Below are 18,359 nucleotides of genomic sequence, written 5' to 3'. Positions count from 1 at the left end.
TGTTGAAACCTTTCCCTGCTCAAGCAAATGTGTTTCAATATATTTTCCCGGGAAGCATGACTGGACTGATCTATATCTTTGCTGCTCGACAGGGCAAAATGATTGGAACGGTGCGGTTGCGAACAAGCTTCATGTTGTCAAGAGAGTGGCAGTCCTCCCATAGGCAGTGCAGGAGTGGTGAAATAGTCTTGTGTCGTGCCCGCATCGGCCATGCATATTTGACCCATTCATTTATTTTGAAGAAGGATCCTCCACCTCAGTGTGTGCACTGTCAGTGTATCCTGACGGTACGCCGCATTTTGGTGGATGGTACTCATTTCAAAGAAATTAGAAAATATATATTTGGACAACGAAATGTAATGGAACCACTTCGAGTCCACCCATAACTTTTATTCCAATTTTTACGTGATACTGACTTTTATTCAAAATTTAAATTTTATCTATCTGTGATATTTGTATTTCTTACACAGTTCTTTACACTGTGTTTTTATTTAACTCTTGAATTTTTATCTTGATGATGTTCGTCACTTATTGTTTGGATTGACCATAGTTTGATACACGATAGTCGATGTATTTTTCGTGCTTGGGCGTCTTTAAACATCTATTCTAATCCACAATCTTACACACGCGCTTGAGTGGCCATGTATTCTTCAGGTTTCATGTATTGTTCTGTACATCATAAAAGGGACATTCCTGAGTTTTCTGCAATTTTAAAGATGTTATTGACTAACAGAGACTTCTTAACGATTGTAATTACATATCAAATATATTTTTCTGCATAAAATATTAGTGGCTGTATATTAAACGTGTTTCTGATCGTTCTAATATTTGTACTAGGTTAAATTTCATTTTATTTCCTAAACATTATTTTTTTCGTACGTACGAAATTATTTGAAGACAAAATCCAGTTTGGGCTTCTTACAAATACTGAGATGACCAGAAACACATAGAATATACAGACACTGATATTCTAAACAAGAAAATGTATTTAATATGTAAGTTTAATCGTAGAAATATTTTATTAGACGGAAACATCTTACAATGCAGCAAACTCAGGAATGTCCCTTTAATAACACCCAAGTGATCGAATAGAAACAAATGCTATAAAAATGTGCTTGATTTTGTTTTATGGTGTGGGTGAGGGAGGTTTTGGTTGACACAGTTAACGGCGAAGTACTTTATTTTTTATAAGCTAGGCAATATCAAAGCAGGGTCAGGAAACGCTATTAACGTTCCCATACCCACTCAAATTTCAAGCACGACCACCCTGGGCACTGCCTCTGGTTTCATTTTATTAGTATTTTACGTGTATGTATTCATATAAAGGTTTCATTAAACAAATAGTGGCATTCAATCTACACCCATCGCGCTAAATATTGCGTACAAAGATTCATTCCATAAATGCAACGGCAATGGAAGTCGCCATCTGTGTCACTTTGGGGTGACGCCCAATGTAAGGCAATCACACTCCTTTTATACGTACCCGTGCTAGTCATAGATAAAATCTAATACAATATCTAGGTAAATGTTTTTATATAAAAATTCAGTTAACTTCAACAGTGTTGCTTAATCCTGTTGGATGACTAAAATTTCGCCTATCCGGCATTACACCGCAGGTGTTTGAACACAATTAGCCGGATGAGGTGATCTAGGTATTTTGATCGCACGAGACACTGAAATAGCCTCGGAAACGAAGAGTTATGTACGGTATGTTTGTTAAGACGGAATGATAATTATGACACTTTTATTGTTTTATATTCATTTTCGTGCCTGCATCTTGAATCGGGGGTAGGTGGGTAGCCCAGCGGTAGAACGCTCGCTAGATGCGTTGTCGGTCCAGGATTGATCCCCGTCACTGGATCCATTTGGGCTATTTCTCGCTCCAGCCAGTGCACCACGACTGGTATATCAAACTTTAAAAAAAGCAATCCCAAAACATACTGACTCCTGAATAAACTCCTCAACTATCTCAACTGGTTTGGTTTGACGTAAGAATAAAAACAAAAGTGTTTTTGAAATAACCAAACTATACTATTTTTGTGTGCAATTTAGAAAACAATCGGCTCAGAAATAAATAGCTTGTAGTAAATTCGATAGTATGAAAAAGGCGTTCCCTGTGGTACGGACTGTACTAGTCACAATGCACTTCGCGACACATGCAAAGTGTTTGTAAGGTGGTTTCTAAATTGGTTCTCTTTTTTATTAGAAGTAATACTTATTAAATTATTCAAATTTTATGTATGTAAAGTTTCTTTTACAGTATATAATTAATATGCTGTATACAATGACTCATGGCGACTTGTAAGGGTCCTTTTCCGGGTGCGTAGGTTTTGGCGCGGCGCGGCGCGGGTACGGAACGCGAATAACGAATACATAAGAACGAGCTCGTATGGATGCACTGCAAGTAATAACCACAGAATTCATTAATTTTTCCATGCACTAGATTTCCGCCTTCAGCGCTGCGCCTGCATCGTACCAAACGAACTCGCGGAAACGGCCATAACCTGTAAAAATGTGCATATCCCAATTTCACAAATAACGGTGGTTAGGAAATAGAAGATTTAAGCTACGTAATACAAATTTCCTGGTAGCATGTTATTTTTTTTACTTCTCTATCTGTGATTGATTTAGCGAGTCAATTAATTTAACAAATAAGACATAACAGCGGTTCGTACATTTTTTTACCAGCTCTTAGCACTGTGTACCGGCCTCCGTAATGTTGTAGTTGAGCCATCGGATATACGGCTGATAGGTACAGGGTTCGCAGCCCGGTACCGGCTCCCACCCACGACTCAATGGGTAGATGTAAGGCCACTACACCCTCTTCTCTCTCACTAAACCACTAACAATTAACAACTAACCCACTGTCCTGGATAGACAGCCCAGATAGCTGAGGTGTGTGTCCAGGACAGCGTGCTTGAACCTTAATTGGATATAAGCACGAAAATAAGTTGAAATAAAATGAAAATGCACTATGTTTTACTTGAACTGATGCGTTTACCTTAGTTTGACACCCAATAGCCGATGCATTTTTCGTACTGGGGTGTAGTTAAACATTTATTCATTCATTCGGTTCGAAACTAGAATATTTAAGTTACGTAATACAAATATGTAAATGCTATTTATTTTCCTAGTACGCGATGCAAAGGTAACACGTTATTATTCTCCTCTATATGGGCACAGATCACGGGTACATTCACATTTGGTTGACCGGAACTATATCCGCACAAGTAGTCTGCTGTTTGACTGTGATTATTTCATGACAGATAGCTTTGATGTGGTAATTATTAGACCGAAGTTGACAGGGAAAGAAAGAAATGTTTTATTTAACGATGCACTCAACACATTTTATTTACGGTTATATGGCGTCAGACATATGGTTAAGGACCACACAGATTTTGAGAGGAAACCCGCTGTCGCCACTACATGGGCTACTCTTCCGATTAGCAACAAGGGATCTTTTATTTGCGCTTCCCACAGACAGGATAGCACAAACCATGGCCTTTGTTGAACCAGTTATGGATCACTGGTCGGTGCAAGTGGTTTACACCTACCCATTGAGCCTTGCGGAGCACTCACTCAAGGTTTGGAGTCGGTATCTGGATTAAAAATCCCATGTCTCGACTGGGATCAGAACCCACTACCTACCAGCCTGTAGACCGATGGCCTGCCACGACGCCACCGAGGCGTGTATAGACCGAAGTTGACAGGAAAGAGCATATTGTTAACATTGTAGACTTTTGTGCGGTAATTCCGGCCCCTGCAAAAGCAGTATTTTTTGTATAAAAATGTGTGTACTTCGACCAGGTTTAGTGGGAGTGTTTGTTTAAACCAATATCCTGGGAGAAAGAGCTGGACAACGGGGGTTGTCCTTTTCAGAGTATGTTTCTCCCAGGCAGGTAAAGGTGCATAATTTGTTTAAAAACAAAAAAAGTGCTATAGCAACTAATGCTATCTAGAAACACTATATCGTAAATAATTGTGGTCTATGGCCATATTTGATTGGTGTAGCGCGTCAACCAAATAAGGCATAACAGCGGTTCAGAAATAGAATATTTAAGCTACGTGATACAAATATGCAAATGCTATTTATTTTCCGGGTAAATGTAGCATGTTATTTATACCTCTTTGTATACATATATGTGATTGGTGCAGTGAGTCAACAGAATTAACCACAAACATATTTTCATTCCGCCACGCGTATTGCCCCATCCCAGTGATGTCAGAAACGACATTTGCTACACGATTTCCTCTTCGAAAAAACATTCACAATATAGCCTAGAGCGACATTTTTCTTGAACTATAGAAACTGAACAATACTGTGTATATTTGTATGTAAGATAGTACACAATCGACTTGTGACAGTTTTACGAGCATTCGATTAACAATTGAATTATTGTTACATCTAGGACTGCCAGGTTTCATTTCTAAATAATTGTTGACAGTTGGCCTACAAAACCATAAACTGAACGTTGTGTTGTTTATGTTCGTTAACTAATACATCATGGATTTATATGTTTAACATCACTGAAACCACCGTGACTTGGTCACCGAAAAGGTATATAATAGGTCAAATTACAGACTTGACAAGATGATATATGACATATAGTGAATATGACATTGGTGGTAGTTGGATACTATTTATCTTCTTTTTTTTTTTTTTCCAAAACGGATCTAACGAGCGAAGGCGTGTACAGATACACAGATAATAAGCAAAAATATTATTTATAGCTAATCAGATATACTATAAATATTTATGAGTAACAGTCATGCATATATTCAGCCAATTACACCGTCCATGAGCATTTGATTTCGATAAGCATTATGTGTCATATGTGTCGCAACCAATCCTTTCATAACGAAGTTTGAAGGGAAATTCCTGAGTTTGCTGCATTGTTAGATGTTTCCGACTAATAAAATATTTATACGATTAAACTTACATATTAAATATATTTTCTTGGTTACAATATCAGTGCCTCTATATTCTATGTCTTTCTGGTCGTCTTAATATTTGTAAGAAGCCCAAACTGGATTTTGTCTGCAAATATTTTCGTACGTACAAAAAAACCAAAAAAAAAACCCAAACAAACATTTTTAGGAAATAAAATGAAATTTAACCTAGTACAAATATTAGAACGATCCGAAACACGTTTAATATACAACCACTAATAATTACGCAGAAAAATATATTTGATGTGTAAAGTCTCTGTTAGTCGATAACATCTTAAAAATTGCAGCAAACTCAGAAATGTCCCTTTAACACCGATTCCTTATATACATGTATGTTTGTTTTCTGTACTTCGTGAAGATCAATACTACAGGAATGAAAGAGATATTTAAATTAAACAATTCCAGTAGTTTTAGCATCATTGTGTTCAGAGGTTCAAAAATAGAAGATTTAAGCTACTTAATACAATTACAAATATGCAAATATATTTTTTTCGTGTATGCGATGTAAATGCATCATGTTATTTGTACTTCTTTGTATACATATATATGATTAGTGCAGCAAGTCAACCGGATTAACCACAAACATCTGTTCATTCCGCCACGCGACAGCTCATCCCTAGTGATGTCAATGAAATGTGCTACATTATTTCCTTTTCGAAAGAAAATTCACACATATAGCCTAGAGCGACATTTTTGTTAAAGGGTCATTCCTGAGTTTGCTGCATTGTAAATAAAATATTTCTACGATTAAACTTACATATTGAATATATTTTCTTGTTTAGAGTATCGGTGTCTGTATATTCAATGTGTTTCTGGTCGTCTTAATATTTGTAGGCAGCCCAAACTGGATTTTGTCTTCAAATAATTTCGTACGTAGGAAAAAAAAGAAGTTTTTAGGAAATAAAATTAAATTTAACCCAGTACAGATATTAGAACGATCAGAAACACGTTTAATATACAGCCACTAATATTTTATGCAAACAAATATATTTGATATGTAATTACAGTCGTCAAAAAGTCTCTGTTAGTCGATAACATCTTAAAAATTGCAGCAAACTCAGGAGTGTCCCTTTAAACTACAGACACTGGACAACACTGTGTTTATTTGTATGTAAGATAAGTACATAAGCGACGTGTGAGAGTTTTACGAGCATTCGATTGACAATTGAGGTATTGTTAGTATTGTCACAGCTACATATAGGAGGTTGTTTATCCACTTTTAAACAGAACTGTCTGGTTTCATTGCAACGCTTTGGCAGTTACCATGAACTGAACATTGTATTGTTTTATCTTCATTGGGTAATACATCATGGACTTAACTATTTAACATCACTGAAACCACCATGACTTGGTCACTGAAAAGGTATAGGTCACGTTGCAGACGTGACAAGGTGATATATGCGATATAGAGCATATCACTTGAGTGGCAGTTAGATATCATTTATCTCTAAACGTGTTGTTTCAAAACGTCTCTAACGAGCGATGGTGTGTACAGATAATTCAGATAATAAGCAAATTTATTATTTATAGCTAATCAGATATAATATAAATATGTATGAGTAAAAGTCATGAATATATTCAGCCAATTATTTTGCACATGAACATTTGATTTCGATAAGCATTACGTGTTACAAGTGGTGCAATCAGTCCATTCTTGACGGGATTTTACATATAGGCCCTACGTTTTTTATTTTGTGAATTTCAAAGACTAAGCTCGCTTGATGCACGGTCGCTTTGGGATCGATCTCTGTCGGTGGTCCCCTTGGGCTATTTCTCGCTGTATTCAGTGCACCACGACTGGTATATCAAAGGCCGTGGTATATGTTATCCTGTCTGTGGGATGATGCATATAAAAGATCCCTTGCTGCTAATCGAAAAGAGTAGCCCATGAAGTGGCGACAGCGGGTTTCCTCTCTCAATATCTGTGTGGTCCTTAACTTCTAATAGCCGATGATTAATAAATTAATGTGATCTAGTGATGTCGTTAAACTAAACAAACGTTTTACAATTATACGTTGTTATTTGTTTGTTCAGGTTGTGGAAAGAGGCTATTACTTACAAAATAATATTAATAAAGAAATTGTTATGCAAGATTGATTGAAAACAATGGTTTTGACATAATGTATTTAACAAAATTGATTGGGCACAACTTACTATCTGTTGCGATAATAAATAATATAATATTACAATATCGCCGGCATCAATTTGTATTTAAAAAATAAATATTGAAAACAAAACATATGAATAAAAAAACAGTAAAGTGAAAAGACACAAATGGAAGAAGAGACACAAATGTTTTGTTTAACGATACCACTAGAGCACACCAATCATCGGCTACTGGATGTCAAACATTTGGTTATTTTTCACACGAAGTCTTAGAGGAAACCAGTTACATTTTTTTTCCATTAGCAGCAAAAGATCTGTTATATGGATTTACCGAACGACAGGACAACACGTACAACGGACTTTGATATAGTAGCCGTGGAGCACGAAATGGCACTGGGAAAGAAAAAAAATAAGCAGAGAATAGTTCTAGGGAGAACGTTCGATCCTTTAACCCAAGATCATCAGACGAGCGCTCTATCAACTGGGCTAGATAGCGCCCATAAATATATAAACATTTAAAACAAAACAAAACATGCACAAAGACACAGTAATGTGGAAGGACAGAAATGGAAGCAGAGAGTTTATCCATTGATCAAAGTGAACCAAGTCTCAGAGGAAACCTGCTACATTTTTCCATTAAAGGGACATACCCTAGTTTTTAAACACTGATGCATATGTTTGATTATTAGAGCCCTTTTTTGAGAACTGAAATCATACGTTACTTAGATTTTATTGTTCAGATTATCCATTTCCGTACATTCAAAGTGTTTTTGGTCATCCTGGTGTTTTTAATATCACAAAAAGCATTTCTCATATTTTTAAAAACGCACATTCGTCTGAGAAGTAACAGTTATGGAGTCGAGTTTTGGTCTATTTTTAGAGGGTATTTCACAATTTCAAAGTCACATACTCATGTTTCACTCAGTTGTAACTTTATCCAAATGTGTTACAGGTTTGTAGACTAACTAAACTTAGTGTTAATTTTCACGGGTTGAAACTAGGGCATGTCCCTTTAACAGCAAAAGATATGTTATATGGATTTAATTTTACTGAACGACAGGACAACACGTACAACGGACTTTGATATACTAGTCATTTAGCACGGAATGGGACAGGGGGATTAATATATATATATATATATATATATATATATATATATATATATATATATATATATATATATATATATATATATCACTTAAACAATCATGGTTAACTTGTCAAGAACTCTCTTTGACTCATCTTTGTACAGTATACGATTTTGTGTTATTTCCGTAATGGTTTTGTATACACAAAAGGATTATATTAAAATTAACTGACAAGACCACCTCCTAGTTACAACGAATATAATATTATACTATCGGCAACGGCAACTGATATACATATGAACATTTAAAACGGAACAAAATTAATATATAAATGAAAGATATTAAGCAGATATACTTTCATTTCATTTCAACTTATTTTCGTGCTTATATCCAATTAAGGTTCAAGCACGCTGTCTTTGGCACATACCTCAGCTATCTGGGCTGTCTGTCCAGGACAGTGGGTTAGTTGTTAATTGTTAGTATTTAGTGAGAGAGAGAGAGAGGGTGTAGTGGTCTTACACCTACCCACAGAGTCGTTAAAACGTGCTCTGGGTGGGAGCCGGTACCGGGCTGCGATCCCTGTACCTACTAGCCTTATTTTTGATGGCTTAACCACGACGCTACTGAGGCCGGTTGGCAGATATACAAGAGTGTTTATCCATTGATCAAAGTGAACATGTGTATACCATTATCTATTGCAGTATCAACCACTGAAATGGCAACCCAACTACCATCACGGTTCCAGTACCTCTCCTCTGACGGACAACGGGATCTCGCCCAGCCCATCCCAATCCAAGCTGCCCCGCTCTAGCTTGGCATCGCTTCACCCTATTCTAGAAGATGAATTCATGGACGGACCGGACGGCGCCGGCAGACAACTCACGGGTCGCCACAACTCTGCCTTCGAGTTGCAGGATCGCCAGAGCGTGTCTGATGTCAGGAGATTCTCGGACACAGACATTCTCAACGGACGCTATCAGCGAAGGACGAAAAATTCCGACAACGGGAACTACAGAAAGGCGAGATCTTCGCCGAAGAGGAAGAGCGTGGATTACTCGATCGCAGACGACAAGAGCGAGAGGAGCGATGTGAGAAGCGAGTCGAGCGCTAGGAGCGGGAGATCGGCCACGAGCGACAGCTGTAGGAGCGAGGACACTCAGCTGATGTCGGTGAGCAGCAGTCGTAAGTCCTCCAGCGACTACGACTCCTTGTCCACCAAGAGCGACAAGCGCGACAGTGGCGACGCTGGAAGGAGGAAGAGCGTCGACGTGGTGCGGGGAAGGAGCGCCTCGGTTGTCTCGAAGACAATGCAGAGCGATTCAGCAGCGGCCTTCGCCCAGATCGAGATACCGCTCGAGTTACTAGAGTCTCCTTCCAAGAGGCTGAAGCGAATGCTGGGACCCGTGATCATGTGCATTCTCGTTGTCACCCTGGCTGCCAGTCTAGGAGCGGCTATTTATTTTGCCACTGTCCTCAAAGGTTGGTATAAATTTCTTATTCCGTCACGTGAGGTTAGGATGACGGAACTGGCCCATTTTCAGAACTTTTGCTTCAAACAGCCGTGTGCTACTTTAGCTTGCACTGAACGTCCTGCCCCTCTTCCTCCCCTCCTTCCCTCCTCCTTCCCTCTCTTCCTCCTTCCCTCTCCACCTCCTCCCCCTTCTCCTCCTTCTATTGACCTTATTGATACTGTAGAGTCTGCTAGTGGTCACCTAGCCGTTAATTTAGCAACGAGCAACAACGGTTGCGGTGTTAACCATTGGTCCACAATTAAGAAAACAACAATAATACTACAGATTCTATCGATGGCTGACAACAATAGCGGCTGAGGCGTATTCAGAAGGACAAGCGCTCGTGGTCATTCGCTAGACTGGTTTCTGCGCCTAACGTTAAATGAATGTGATCTAATAGAAGACGATTGACATCAGTAAAACTGTTTGCGAGCACTTGGTCTCCTGAACACACCACCATTTGTTAAAATAAGAGTGGTCCACTATTTAGTTTTAAAATTATTTTAATTTTATTATGTTAAAAATTAGTATTACATTGTATTCTTCTTCTTCTCCTTCTTCTTCGTCTTCTTCTTCTTCTTTTTGTTGTTGTTGTTGATGTTTTTGTTGTTGTTGTTGTTGTTGTTGTTGTTGTTGTTCTTCTTCTTCTTCTTCTTCTTCTTCTTCTTCTTCTTCTTATTATTATTATTATTATTATTATTATTATTAGGGGAGGGACATACATTTAATAGGAGTAATACAAAGCTATATAACATCTATTAGCGACACTGAATACGTTTATGGTAGGCAAGCCATTTAATTCTGCGGCATTATTGTTTTTCGAGTTGTGAAGCAAAATGTATATTTTGATGTAGACAGCAGTGAATCTCAGCGAGTATGTCACGAAGTGATGCGTTTTGTCAGCTGCGTTGTCACCCGTACTCAGCATGATGTATGGGCGTGTAGCGTGTACACACCTCTTTAAAGTTACACATACTTAGTTCCCACTGGTGATAATGTTAACATTTTCTAACAAAATGGGTAAAAGGAGATTATGAACTAATCCACGGAGTACAGATTTTTTAAAAACGTGTGACACCGTACAAAGTAGGAGATCCACGAGATCGGCCTCGGTGGTGTATTGGTTAAACCATCGTACGAAAATATATATAACAAGTAAAATGAAGAATCGCCGCCTTAACACACGACCACAAATAAACTCTTCAAAAAAAGTAGGGGAACTCTAATAGGAATTTACAATTGCCAAAATTGTAAGGTATATTAGCTGTGGGGAATGGTTATATGAAAATAGTGATTAATTGGGCAAACATTACAACCGGTAGTTCAGTATTACAGTAGGTTTTATGACCACCAAAGATCTTGAAGGACGATTTTGGTCAAAAGTGAAATTTGAAAGTTGACGTTTTTTATTAGTAAATTGCAAATTCAAACAATAAAAATGACTAAAAACAAAACAATAACAACTGTAAGATCAACAGATTGAAAATGATTGACAGAAATAATGTTCCACAGTGATTAACCGACCTTCCTGAAAATGGTCAAAATCAAGAAAGACACCCCACGCACGTGTACGGGGCAACTGCGTGATGCACGTGCAAACTATGGAATGTGTTTCGGTGTGTTGATAAACAGACCTGAACGTTCTTTACTATGAGGTCTGTGGTCAAAACGTATGTTCGGTCTAATAGTTGATATTAACATTAATATTTCAGGTTCCCCTACGTTTTTGAAGAAAATATATTTAATATATCACTATTAGTCGGAAATATCTTACAATGGTCACAGACTGTGGACAGTCGCTTTAAGAAAAGCATGTTGCAGATGTACCCGAACACATGCCAGTCGCTGTAACTGACACTTTGTGACAGCTGTTTGCAGTTTAAGTTCGTTTGTGACACATATCTGTCAACACACATCATCTACTTGATTAAAATTCTACAGGCTATAAATATGCCAGACATGAACAACATCATAAAAAAATAGGAAACAATTTGTGATGGAGGAAAGAAGGCCATATTTTATTAAAAGACGCACACAGCACCTTTTTATTTATGGTTATGTGGCATCAGACTTATGGTTAAGAACCTGAGTGTCAAGATGAAACCCGCTGTCGCCACGCTATGTGTTACTCTTCTTTTTTTTAAAGAGTTTGTTTATATGCATCATTTCACAGACAGGATGGTACATATCACGAACTTTGTATCACCAGCTGTGGAGCACCGGCGGGAACGAGAAATAGCCCAATGGGTCCACCGACGGGGGTCGATCTTAGATCGCGCATGAGCTAATCACCTACCATTGAGCCGTTATGATGATATGTTTCAGATAGTGGCACCTCTCTGATTGTTCCTTATCATTAATGTTACATTCTATCCTACAATCAAGCCTACAATTATTGCCACTATTTTAATTAATGCTGGTTTCCATAAAATATGAACACGTCGCAGATCATTGCAGATTAGACGCAGGTGTCATGTTCCCGTGCAATCGTAAATTTTCGGACACGTGTATAGGCACATTACAGTTAAAGCTGGTTGCTATAGAATATTCATCACGTCGGAGATCATCGCAGACTAGATGAAGGTATAATTATAAATGTATTAATAAGCGTATAAGCACCACACGTATCAGTTAAGGATTGTTCCCATAAAATATATATGTATTACGTCGAATATCATTGCATACTAGATGCAGATTAAATGTTTCGATACAATCGTAAATTTTCTAAAATGTGTATAGGGACCACACCATCATTGTAAAAAATACAATATTGAATTGCCTGTTCAGATCTTTCTTTGATGATTATAAAATAGATTGACCTGTGTGGCATATACTAGAAAACCCCCACAACACAAATGGAAAATTTAATAATAACGACTGTGATTTGTATTTCAGATACTCAACAACAGACAATAGAAGGTGGGTTTATGTTTCAATCTTGTTTGACAATCTATAGCGATTTAGACATGTTAAGTATACATGCTAATCAGTTTTAATGGACGTTACTTTAATGGTCTTGTGATAATGTTAATTATTTGTTATACTTAATATGCACGTTATGGTCCATTTGTCTCCGATGATGGGTTTGAAAACATCTGTGATGGCATTTATTGGGTACTCTGGTTATATGCTGTGATGTCGTTAGAATTATATTCTATCAGAACTTTCAGAACTAGTTAGTTAATTTGGAAACCTCGATTACAGCGAATTTGTGTAACCCGCTGGACTACCAGCTTTAAAAATGTGGTAGTTCAATCTAGATTTTGGTTGCAAAAGCACATCGGGCTACCGTTAATCTTGAGTCATGCGCGTATGATTTTATATGTGTTGAGTTGTCTTTAAATAAACAATGCTTTTCTTTCCGGACTTTCAGAACTAGTTAAAGCTAATCTTGAACTTCGAATCAGAAGTGCCGCCCAGACAGAAGACCTCAGTACAATGTCCTATCAAAGACTTCGTTCCATAGGAGACGGCTACTGTAAACAGGTAAACACAAACAAAGCTATGGGTAGCCATTTGTTTCTCTTGTTACTTACAGGATACAAAAAGTTAGTTTTGTTTAACGACACCACTAGAACACATTAATTAATTAATTAATCATCGGCTATTGTGTGTCAAACATTTGGTAATTCTGCCTCGTAGTCATCAGAGGAAACAAGCTACATTTTCTTAATGCAGCAAGGGATCTTTTATATTCACTTTCCCACAGACAGGAAAGCACATATCACGGCCTTTGTCCAGTTGTGGTGCACTGGTTGCAACGAGAAAAAAACCTAATCAGTTGAAGGGACCTTACGAGATACGGTCATATTAGAAAATGTATTGGGACATGGTCCATTATCAGTGTCTGTCTGTTTTTCTGCCTATATCTCTGTCTGTCTGTCTGTCTGTCTGTCTATCTTCCTTTCTATCTATACTACATGCCCTGTAGCTAAGATTTTCGGACTCCGGGACAGACATGCTCGAGACCTCTGTGGTATATGAGCATGTTAAAAACTTACGCAACGTAGCCAAGATTTCGATTGGTGTGTGTGTTTGTGTGTGTGTGGGGGGGGGGGGGGGGGGGGAACCCACACTATGTATGTATGTATTATTTTATAAAATTTAATACAGTAAAGAAAGGAAGTTCGATTGAGGGAGATGGGCCCTTCCCTCGCTACGCCACTGACCTGCGGAATTAGAAGAAATGGAATAATGACAACAACAAAAACAAACACATCCCACGCCAGCTTGATTTATTGTAGTTGTCATTTTCATTATTGAATTGGTTACTTAAACTGCGTTGTTTATTCGTGATTTTAAAAATTATTATTATTATCATCATCATCATCATCATCATCATCATCATCATCATCATCATTATTATTTATTTTTTATTTTTTATTTTGTCTAGATGGACATCTTCTATAGAGAAAGTGCAGTGTTTAAGAAAACCTACAGAAGTTGCCACGTTATATCTATAAAGTAAGTACACTCTAATTTTTTACATTTATACCTGGACGTTCTTTTCAAATCTTATTTTTAGGACTGTATTAAATCTCGCTCCAGCCACGACTGGTATATCAAAGGCCGTGGTATGTGCTATGGGAACGTGTATATAAAAAAGACCCCTTGCTGCTAATGGAAACATGTGGCGAGTTTCCTCTAATGACAACTTGTGTTTGACACCACACCACTCATGCATAATGTCAGGAAGTTAAAATTAAAGTTTGTTTTGTTTAACGACACAACTAGAGCACATTGATGTATTTATCATCTGGTATTGGATGTTAAACTTTTGGTAATTTTGACATGTAGTCTTAGAAAGGAAAAATGCATTTTGTGGTATTAGAAACACCCGGATGACCAGAAACACTTCAGTTCTACGGAAATGGATAATCTAAACAATAAAACATTAGTAAAGTTTGATTTCAGTGATCATAAATAGCTCTAATAGTGAAAAATATGCCTTAGCGTTTAAAAACTAGGATCTGCCCCTTTAACGTTTTATAGTACGTTAAGGTTTGATCAAAAGGAAATGTCTATATATTAAAATATGTTTTTTAATTGTATTATCCTAATCACAGGCTCATAGGATGGTATTTTACAGAAAACTTAGTGTGGGCGACAGCAGGTTGTTTTGTTTACGGTCAAATACAGTTGTTTCCTTGAACAAAATGTTACCTTTATCCTGAAAATACGCAACACCGTAAGTTTGTGGGTAGGGGTACAATGGTGCGCATGTCTGCATTCAGTGTTAAACTATAAAAGATCCCTTTCTACTAATGGAACAATGTAGCGGGTTTCCTCTCAAAGACTGTATGTCAAAATTACCAAATGTTTGACATCCAATGGCCGATGATTAATAAATTAATGTGCTCTATTGGTGTCGTTAAACAAAGTAAACTTTTTCAGTGTTAAAATACCTTAATGTCCGGACACTTTTATTGAGTGGTGCAGACATCCAACTCACCGGTTCACTAAGCAGGGACAGTAAGCACTGTATAGCCTATAGCGCGATATATCATGACACAACAGGCGTTATCGCCACTATTAAAATGCTTCGATATTCTATCTGTATTACGAAACACAGAGGTTCTATAGTGTCTCTAATTATGTCATGCAATCTACGGGGCCTGCAGCATCAGCCTGTCTCGCTCTTTGTTTCACGTACACGCCGACATACTAATATTATAGGGCCGAACCTGACCCATGTGTGGTGTGTGTGGTGTGTGTGTGTGTGTGTGTTTCTTTGTGTATGTGTGTGTGTTGTATGTGTGTGTATGTGTATCTGTGTGTGTATGTGTGTGCGTGTGTTAGTTACTCTCTCTCTCTCTCTCTCTCTCTCTCTCTCTCTCTCTCTCTCTCTCTCTCTCTCTCTCTCTCTCTCTCTCTCTCTCTCTCTCTCTCTCTCGCTCGCTCTCTCTGTGTGTGTGTGTGTGTGTGTGTGTGTGTTCGGGATATTGAACGCCCCTACCAAAGGCAATTAAAAACGATATATATTTTCTTGGGTAGCATGACCCGACCCCCTAGAAACTTCGCTCGTCACAGTCTATCCCCCCCCCCCCCCCCCATCCTACATACTTTTCCTTACACGCGCCTACAAACATAAACAAAAAGGTCCAGGAGGGTCGAATATGTCTGGACCCCCACCCACGACGAAACAAACAAAATTCACTTATTTTAAAGTTAATTCACTGATAATGTACAATTTCTATTCAATTATTTGCATATATAACCCCCCACCCCACCCCACCCCGGCAAAGCATATTGAATCTGCGCCTGTATAGGATATTTACAGTTATTTTAAAGTGTACTCTCTTATTTTAAGGAGCATTCACCAATAATGTACAACGTCCATTTAATTAATTGCACGTTGACCGCCACTGCAAACGTCGTGTGTCCGCGCCTATAATTAAAATAATTACTATGGTAGATTTTTGTGGTCTCCGATGGTTACAGTTTTTTACAGGGTTTTTTCCTTTGACTTCAGTTTTCACGCAAATGCGAAACTACAGTCGAATATCGGTTCGGGTGTTAAAAACCAATATTAACATAATGTGAACCTGAAAACCCCTAAAATAACCAATTATGTTCCCTAGTCCTTATATAAACAATTTAATACCGCTATTCTCATTCCAAAAATGAAGAAATGTATTTTTTTCACATAAAGCATGTCTTTTTTCGTTTCAGAAATATAACAATTAATTTTATAATATCTAAACCACCGCCTTTCGCTTTTCACAAAATACAAAACAAAAAATCATTAAAACAACTTATTTATTTGACAGCTAAACTACCGCATTTCACTTTTCAAATTTGAAAAAAAAAATATTTCACAAGAATCATCGCTTTTTTGTAGAAATATATATATAAAAATAATTTAACATGATCAAAACCATCGCTTTTCTCTTTGTAGGATTACGTAGTCCAGTGGTAAAGCGCTCGCTTGATGCGCGGTCGGTTTGGGACCAGTAAATATAATATTTGAGAAAGGTCCTATCCACTGGGAAACACCTGAACCGATAGGGGCGAGACGTAGCCCAGTGGTAAAACGCTCGCTTCATGCGCGGTCGGTTTGGGATCGATCGCCGTCGATGGGCCCATAAGGCTATTTCTCGCTCCAGCCAGTGCACCACGACTGGTACATCAAAGGCCGTGGTATGTGCTATCCTGTCTATAGGATGGTGCATATAAAAGATCCCTTGCTGCTAATCGAAAAGAGTAGCCCATGAAGTGGCGACAGCGGGTTTCCTCCCTCACTATCTGTATGGTACTTAACCATATGTCCGACGCCATATAACCGTAAATAAAATGTGTTGAGTGCGTCGTTAAATAAAACATTTCCTTCCTTTGTAGAATTAAAAACAAAATAGCATTACCTAAACCAGTGACTTCTCTTTGATGGAAAATCACATTATCTAAACCATCGCATTTTTTTCTTTACAGAAATGGAAAAATAAATTTCACGTTATTGTTCGACAATCAGGAGATTACTACGAAAGACATTTTAAGGGTTATCGAGGAGAAAGCAGAAAAGGTAGACGGGCCGACCGCTCGAGTCGCTCTGGTGGACAAGCTAAAAGTCGAACTGGGCAGTGCCAAGATCATCATGGAGAGGGTCAAAAACCCGGACTCGGACAACCCTGAAGTTACCAAGACTGTTATCAAGGAACCGGCGGTGGGACCTCTTCTTAAGAGCCGCGCGTCGGCAAAGCCGCTGAAAACAAACTCGACACCGTCGACGGATATATCGGAGAACACGACGACAACAACCACGACACCAACAACGGAACGAAATACAACGGAACTTATTCGTTTTATTGACGGTATGTTTGTAAAAGGGATTTCAGTTTACGAAATCGAAGGTTTTCGAGAGATGGAAGATTGAGTTATTGGTCTTTTAATACACACACACACACACACACACACACACACACACACACACACACATGTACAATGTACACACACACACACACACACACACACACACACACAAAACACACACACACACACACACACACACACACACACACACACACACACACGCTCATTTCCATTCAAAAGGACACTACGTCATTGGAATAACCAGTAATGGGTGACTGGAATTAAAGTTGCGTGTACAGTTTACAAAAACACGTTGTATTAAGCTTGAGATTATATGATAACGAGATTATTACCCTCGTGTGTTTCTGTATCGTCAATATCATATATTAGGAATAAAAATTATTTATTATGCTCGTCAGAGGCTCGCATAATACAATTTTTATTCCTAATATATTCGACGATACGGAAACACACGAGGGTAATAACCTCTCTATATATATTCATAGAGTATATAATTTATATTATTCACAAAAAAAAGAAGACATTTATTTCTTGCAATTCTATAAAACCCGATCACGCGAGTCCAACGTCTCAACTAAAGAAAGAAATGTTTTATTTAACGACGCACTCAACACATTTTATTTACGGTTATATGGCGTCAGACATATGGTTAAGGACCACACAGATTCTAAGAGGAAACCCGCTGTCGCCACTACATGGGCTACTCTTCCGATTACCAGCAAGGGATCTTTTATTTGCGCTTCCCACATGCAGGATAGCACAAACCATGGCCTTTGTTGAACCAGTTATGGATCACTGGTCGGTGCAAGTGGTTTACACCTACCCATTGAGCCTTGCGGAGCACTCACTCAGGGTTTGGAGTCGGTATCTGGATTAA

General features: G+C 38.1%; 1 protein-coding gene across 1 annotated transcript in view; it reads left to right on the top strand.

The window, feature by feature from the left end:
• LOC121373963 overlaps nucleotides 1–18,359 on the top strand; it is a 57,653-nt gene that overhangs the window by 30,050 nt on the left and 9,244 nt on the right. Inside the window, exons 2-6 of the mRNA XM_041500821.1 lie at nucleotides 8,846–9,623; nucleotides 12,551–12,574; nucleotides 13,029–13,141; nucleotides 14,049–14,119; nucleotides 17,084–17,463. Coding sequence (XP_041356755.1) covers nucleotides 8,846–9,623; nucleotides 12,551–12,574; nucleotides 13,029–13,141; nucleotides 14,049–14,119; nucleotides 17,084–17,463 — 1,366 coding nt within the window. The remainder of the gene's footprint in view (nucleotides 1–8,845; nucleotides 9,624–12,550; nucleotides 12,575–13,028; nucleotides 13,142–14,048; nucleotides 14,120–17,083; nucleotides 17,464–18,359) is intronic.

This window comes from Gigantopelta aegis, chromosome 1, assembly GCF_016097555.1.
Source record: "Gigantopelta aegis isolate Gae_Host chromosome 1, Gae_host_genome, whole genome shotgun sequence".
Taxonomy (NCBI): Eukaryota; Metazoa; Mollusca; class Gastropoda; order Neomphalida; family Peltospiridae; genus Gigantopelta; species Gigantopelta aegis.
This window is presented reverse-complemented; position numbering and strand designations above follow the sequence as displayed.